At 42.4% G+C, this 5,668-nt stretch overlaps 1 protein-coding gene across 1 annotated transcript in view; it reads right to left on the bottom strand.

Annotated features, from left to right (window-relative positions):
* Positions 1–848: 848 nt before the first annotated feature.
* ACADL (acyl-CoA dehydrogenase, long chain) overlaps positions 849–5,668 on the bottom strand; it is a gene marked incomplete at its 5' end in the record, with an annotated part of 14,347 nt that continues 9,527 nt past the window's right edge. Inside the window, 3 exons of the mRNA XM_010156015.1 lie at positions 849–941; positions 2,717–2,804; positions 4,866–4,993. Of these exons, the coding sequence (XP_010154317.1) occupies positions 849–941; positions 2,717–2,804; positions 4,866–4,993 (309 nt within the window). The remainder of the gene's footprint in view (positions 942–2,716; positions 2,805–4,865; positions 4,994–5,668) is intronic.

The raw sequence follows: 5,668 nt of genomic DNA, 5'->3' as shown, positions 1-5,668 counted from the left end.
GGAGCAGTGTCCCCTTTCCCCGGCGGGGGGAAGGCACCGTGCGCCCCGGGCAGCGCTGCCCCCTGCTCCAGGGGAGGGGAAGATATAACCCCCTAGGCGTAAATAACCAAAAAAGTTGCCCAAAAGTCTTTTTTAGCATTGTTGCTAGGGACACGAACTCGGGAATATTCACCTCAGAACTCTCCCTCACAGGCCCTGAGGGGAGTATCGGCACAGAGGAAGCTCCCTCAGGCTCTGAAGTAACGCAGACAACCCTGAGAGTGCATAGAAATACTTTATTTGTTGGAACAAAGTAATTAAGATAAGGCATTCTGGGTTACATGTAAACAAGAGCGGCCCGCAGAGAAGGGCCCTACGTCCCCCACAGCCGGAGCAGGTGGTGCGGGAAGCAGGCGGGTGGGTAAGGGCAGCACAAGCTTCAGGTTCTGCTTGGACACAGTGCCACTTGTCAGAGGGAAATACAAATTCAAATTTATATTAACAAATGAGCAAAGGTTAAATGTTTACGAATGCGGATTGCGCGAGGAAGAGATTTGATTGCAAAGAGCGAGGATTAAATTCAATGTAAGGGCATCGAGTCTGAAAGAACCCACGGCGTTCCAGACTGAAAACTGCCTTTCGCTACCAGACCTTGTGGAACCCTGAGAATTAGTTGTCCAGAGATACTTAAAACGAAAGCTCATTAAATACTAGATATCCTGCATATGAGCACACTGCTGCTGCCAACACTTCCTTTTAAACAGTATCACTTCCTTGAAAGAATACAATACACCCCATTTATTTTACTTACATTCTGATGTCTGATTTGGTGGATTCTGGAAGATCCTCCAAAGTAGTAAGCATCTGCCCTACTTGTCACTGACAATGTCTCTAGCGATAAGTTCTTTCATTATTTCATTGGTACCACCATAGATCGGCTGAACACGGGCATCCACAAAAAGGGGGGGGGGGGGGGAAACACCAAAACAAAACAAGGAAAGATTAAAACTCAGAATGGACATATAAACAAAAGAAAAAGGTAACGAGTTTTACCCTTGAAGATCCCGCTTTTCAGAGTATGCTATTCCCATTTTTAAAGAGGTTCACATTTTCAAAGTGGTTTTAACTACCTAAAATACTTCACCATTCCAAGACACTGTGCCAAACTAGGCATTTGGACCTTCTCTCTTCCCTGTTTTATTTTTGTTTAGTCTTCACTGTCACCCCTAATTCAACAAAAATACAGTTCTGTAAAACCAGACTCCTACCACGTCCGCCCAACCCCAATTCTTGTCCCCTCCTCTCCTCACACCACCTGAGCGTTAACACCACTCGGGACACCAAAGCCCCCATTCCCCCACCAGACATCCCGCCGAGCAGCACGCCTGCATGCGCCGCAAGTCCCAGGTGCCTCGCTGTTGTGAGAAAACAACTCCTGCAGAGCCAAGCTGATAGTTATCGTGGTAATTTGCTCTAATGGCCTGGCCTGTCTGATCCTGTCAAGAGGACTGCAAACGGGGCTGTCAGTTTTCTCTCGGAGGTGGGACTCAAAACACCTCGGGAGGAAAAGACAGTGCCAGCTGGTTCCCCATCAGCTGGCTACAGCCTTCCACTGACACCAGCTCCAGCTCCGTTTGGGCCAGCAGCCGGAAAGCTGCATGCAGGCAAACCATTTCCATCCCCATGCTGGAACCGGCCCCAGCACATGCACAGCTGGTAACAGCACACAGGGCGATGACAGTGTGCTTTTCCATCTTAATTCTGGCTCATTACAGGGATAACGGCCCAGGAGCAACACGACATTCTCTGGAAGCACACGTGTTGCTGAGCCATGGGGATAACGAAGCCCTGTATGGACGTCTACTGCACTGGCAGATAAGGAGGGGTTAGGGGACACCATGAACAGGGCTTGTTCTTTGTTCACTCACAAATTACACTCAACAACTTGCAGGAAAAAGTTATTTTAGAGCAACATTTCATACTGTCAATATATTTAGAAAAAAAATCTAAACCTACTCAGTTAAAAAGTGAGTTTAAGTTACCTACTTATGACAACTGCACAGCAGTCCTGTTTTTGCTATTTCTGCTATCAGATTACTGCCTTTAAATAAAAAAATAACAGCACCAAAAACTCTAGCGTGGCAAATAGCATGCACACAGAAGGAACCACACCTTCACTGATAACACACAATGAAATGCATAAAAGAACTCCATAAGTGTCTCTAAATTCATAAAGTAAGCAAAACATTGGGAATGGCAAATTTTTCTTTCTACATATAAACCTCCTAGCTTTTTCATTTAAAAGGGTAAAGCACTGAACAGTAGCAGTCATGCTCTTGATTAGGCAATTTGTTATTTTGTGGTATTACACAAGCTTTAGGCTGACCAACATGTTTTCTTTCCTTCATACGTATGTATGTAATTCCAGATAAAAACATACGAACTAGCAGCCCCATTTTTTAATTTGACACTGCTTCTCTGGTTTTTCAATTAACACTTTCTTCTAGAAAAGCAACTTCTATTTTGGGAAAAAAAAATAGGTAACGATTGCTCAACAGCTTGTGAATTATTTGGAGAATCAAAACAAAGCCTTCCTGCAGACATCTGTACAGTAGATTGCCTTTCAATAAACACGATGAGAAAAGGAACAGTAAATCAGTACCAACACAAAGCAGCTGACAAGTAGAGGTAAGGGAAGAGCCTCATTTCACCATTCAAGTCTGAAGTGTTCCACTTACTTTGCAATCGGGTACTCCCACATGTACCCCCAGCCTCCGTGCAGTTGGACACACTGTGTAGCTACGCTGTTTTGGAGATCAGAAGACCTTAAATGGCCAAAAAGAAATTTGTTTTTAGAAGGATGTTATGCTGTGAAACATTACTAGAGACACAAATAAGGTAGCAAGATGAGAACGCAATGAAGCTTTTTACTCTATGTAACTGAACTTAAACGCTGGCCATAAAAGTACGTTAACATTTTGAATGGAACTTTTTCGTCCTTCATGACTGGCAAGAAATAACTACTATCGATTCAACATCTTAAAGATTTGTTCTCCTTATAGAAGATGTTTTGGAGATGGAAAGCTTTCCAAACAGGCCTTGTTTACCTTTCTCACAGGCCAAGAGACTTCTTATGTAAAGCAAGTAGATATATTTTCTTACCAAATCTCTCAGCCTTGTCAAAAATTAACAGTGTCACAGACTTCCCCCCCTTACTCCCACTAGCAACACACCAGGATGCTCTTTGAGTATAACCATCACCTGGAGATAATTTGTTTTCCCTCAACAGATCTTATAGTTTTCAATCCTAAAAAATACTGTAATTCTTGAACAGGATTGCTCACTGTCATTTTCGCTTCGCTGAGGTTCAAGCTAAAGTTGAGATGTGAAAAAAACACACTTTCTATGCGTGCAACTTTCAGAGTGGCAACTGAAGTTAAAAAAGGATGAATCAAGTCACATTCTTCCATGAAAAGCAGTTAAGATTTCTTTTCTCCAAACCATACCCTGATCCACTTAAATTCTTGCAGTTTATTATAACAACTTGAAGTGTGCAGTGGTGAGTTACTGTCTTTCCTAAATATATTTTCAAATTAATTTAGGCATATAATACCACCTGTCACCACAAAATAAAACCTACAGACCTTTCATCAATGTTAGAAAAGAGATGCAGAAACAATGTTTTAAAATCTTTCAAAGCTCTAAAGTCACTGACTATATAAAAGGTCTGAAGCAAAATTAACTGCAGATAGTCTCCTGAAACATTAGGGAATAAAGCCATTCTACATTAAAGCATTTTCTAAACCATCTAAGATAGTTTTACAGAAGAGAGTCACAGGATTTCCCTTAGGGAAAGGGGAAATCCAGAAGAAGTTGTGGTGCTAAACAGTTCGGAGGGCAGGGGAATTTCAAATGCCTCGCTTTGGGAAAGTTCTTGAGGAAGTCAGCCTACATATCTGAGCCGGCACTAGTTGTTTCCTCCTCCTCCTCACCAAATGCCTCTGCTTATGTACCTGGTACTTCTAGGTAACCAGTGCCAGGAACAGCACACCATCAAAATCCTTCCCTTCATTGTAAACAGCCTCTCTGGATTGCTTTAGTATTCCCAGCTCATTATTTTAATAGGTCTAGAAACTGTAAAGCTGTGCATCTTCCATAAAATTATTTGCTTGTGTCCAGTGTGGTTTTTACTCCTAACTTTGCAAGCAAAATAAAACTGTATGAATTCACGTGCCACTATTTTACTCATCCAACTTTCTCTGCTTAAGCCTAAGTTAACAGATAACACCACCAAGTATGGGAGAGGGAGGAGGAGTTCTGGCCAATAAAGGAAAGCACTGTTTAGCCTCACTTCCAGCAATAGCTGTAGCCAACTGTTTCTTCCCAAAACCAGACGGCTTCAAAAACTGGCTGGGCCAAACAGCTATTGCTAAGCAACATTAACTAAGAGGTATCATCTGAGCTTCAAATAAACCTCTGCTTTAAAAAAAAAAAAATTTCCACAAAACCCCACCCCCCCATTAAACAAACCAACCCAAAAAATCAAACCAAAACAGAAATGTGTTACAGTAAGAGGTAAATGTTTGTATAAATCCCAATGAAGTACTCGCTTCACCTGAAGCTAAAGCCGGGGCCTGATCTTGTTAGGAATGGCAGCCTATTTTAAAAGCGTGCTATTATTTTGGCATTGATCTGTTTCAAGGTAGCCAGGAGTTCCATTGACTACACCATTACAGGTAAAGCCAGTGGTCTCCAGCAGAAGCCGACAGCGTTATTAATCGGACAGCAATCTTCGCTCTTCATTTGTTCTGAACAGTTCAGTGTTTTCACCATTAGACTCCTGAGAAGACCACGCAAGTAACACTGCGATTCCTTTAACCACATACCAGTACTTTGCCATAGAAGCTGTGGAGGAGTCCAGGCGTTTGTCCGCATGCAGCTGCAAGCAGTTGTCCATAAAAGCTCGGCCCACGCAGATCTGCGTTTTCATTTCTGCCAACTTGTGCTGGACTGTCTTATTTTGGAAGTGGACAGAGGAGGCAGAGGAAAGAAAGAGCAGAAGTAGTACAGTTGATATTTGTAGTAGTACAAATAATATTTGACGTAAGAAGTGGAGCATTTTCTAAAAGGATTTCTGTCAGAAATCACTATTTCAAACAACTTTGGCTCTGTATACCAAAAATATTTCCATACAATTACGTCTTCACCAATCTAATTAGAGAAAATTACCATCCTTTACTTCAAGACCAACTCAAAACATGACCTTATGAGAAAAAGCCCAAGAGACTGAAAACAACTTTATAGAGCGCAAAGCAGGAGGCACTGGGAGCTGTCACTCTCAGCTCCCTCTTGTGGGGAATGTCCTTTAACACCGTAGAGCCACAAATTTCCCCCTTTAATAACATTTCATCTATTAGAGGAAGAACTGATTGCATAGAAAAACCAGAGTTTAAGTCACATGCAAAGAGACACAAGCAAAAAACAAAGGAAATTTCAGACTAACTATCAAAGTTTTTCAACATTGAGTGCAAAAGAGTTTCTAGATAGAAGTAAAATCATGGACTGGTTTGGGTTCGAAAGGACCTTAAAGCCCACTCAGTTCCAACCCCCCTGCCATGGGCAGGGACACCCCCCACTAGACCAGGTTGCTCCAAGCCTCATCCAGCCTGGCCTTGGACACTTCCAGGGA

Source organism: Eurypyga helias, unplaced genomic scaffold (genome assembly GCF_000690775.1).
Source record: "Eurypyga helias isolate BGI_N326 unplaced genomic scaffold, ASM69077v1 scaffold46477, whole genome shotgun sequence".
NCBI lineage: Eukaryota > Metazoa > Chordata > Aves > Eurypygiformes > Eurypygidae > Eurypyga > Eurypyga helias.
The sequence above is the reverse complement of the archived record's forward strand: the minus strand, read 5'-3'. Positions and strand labels throughout refer to the sequence as shown.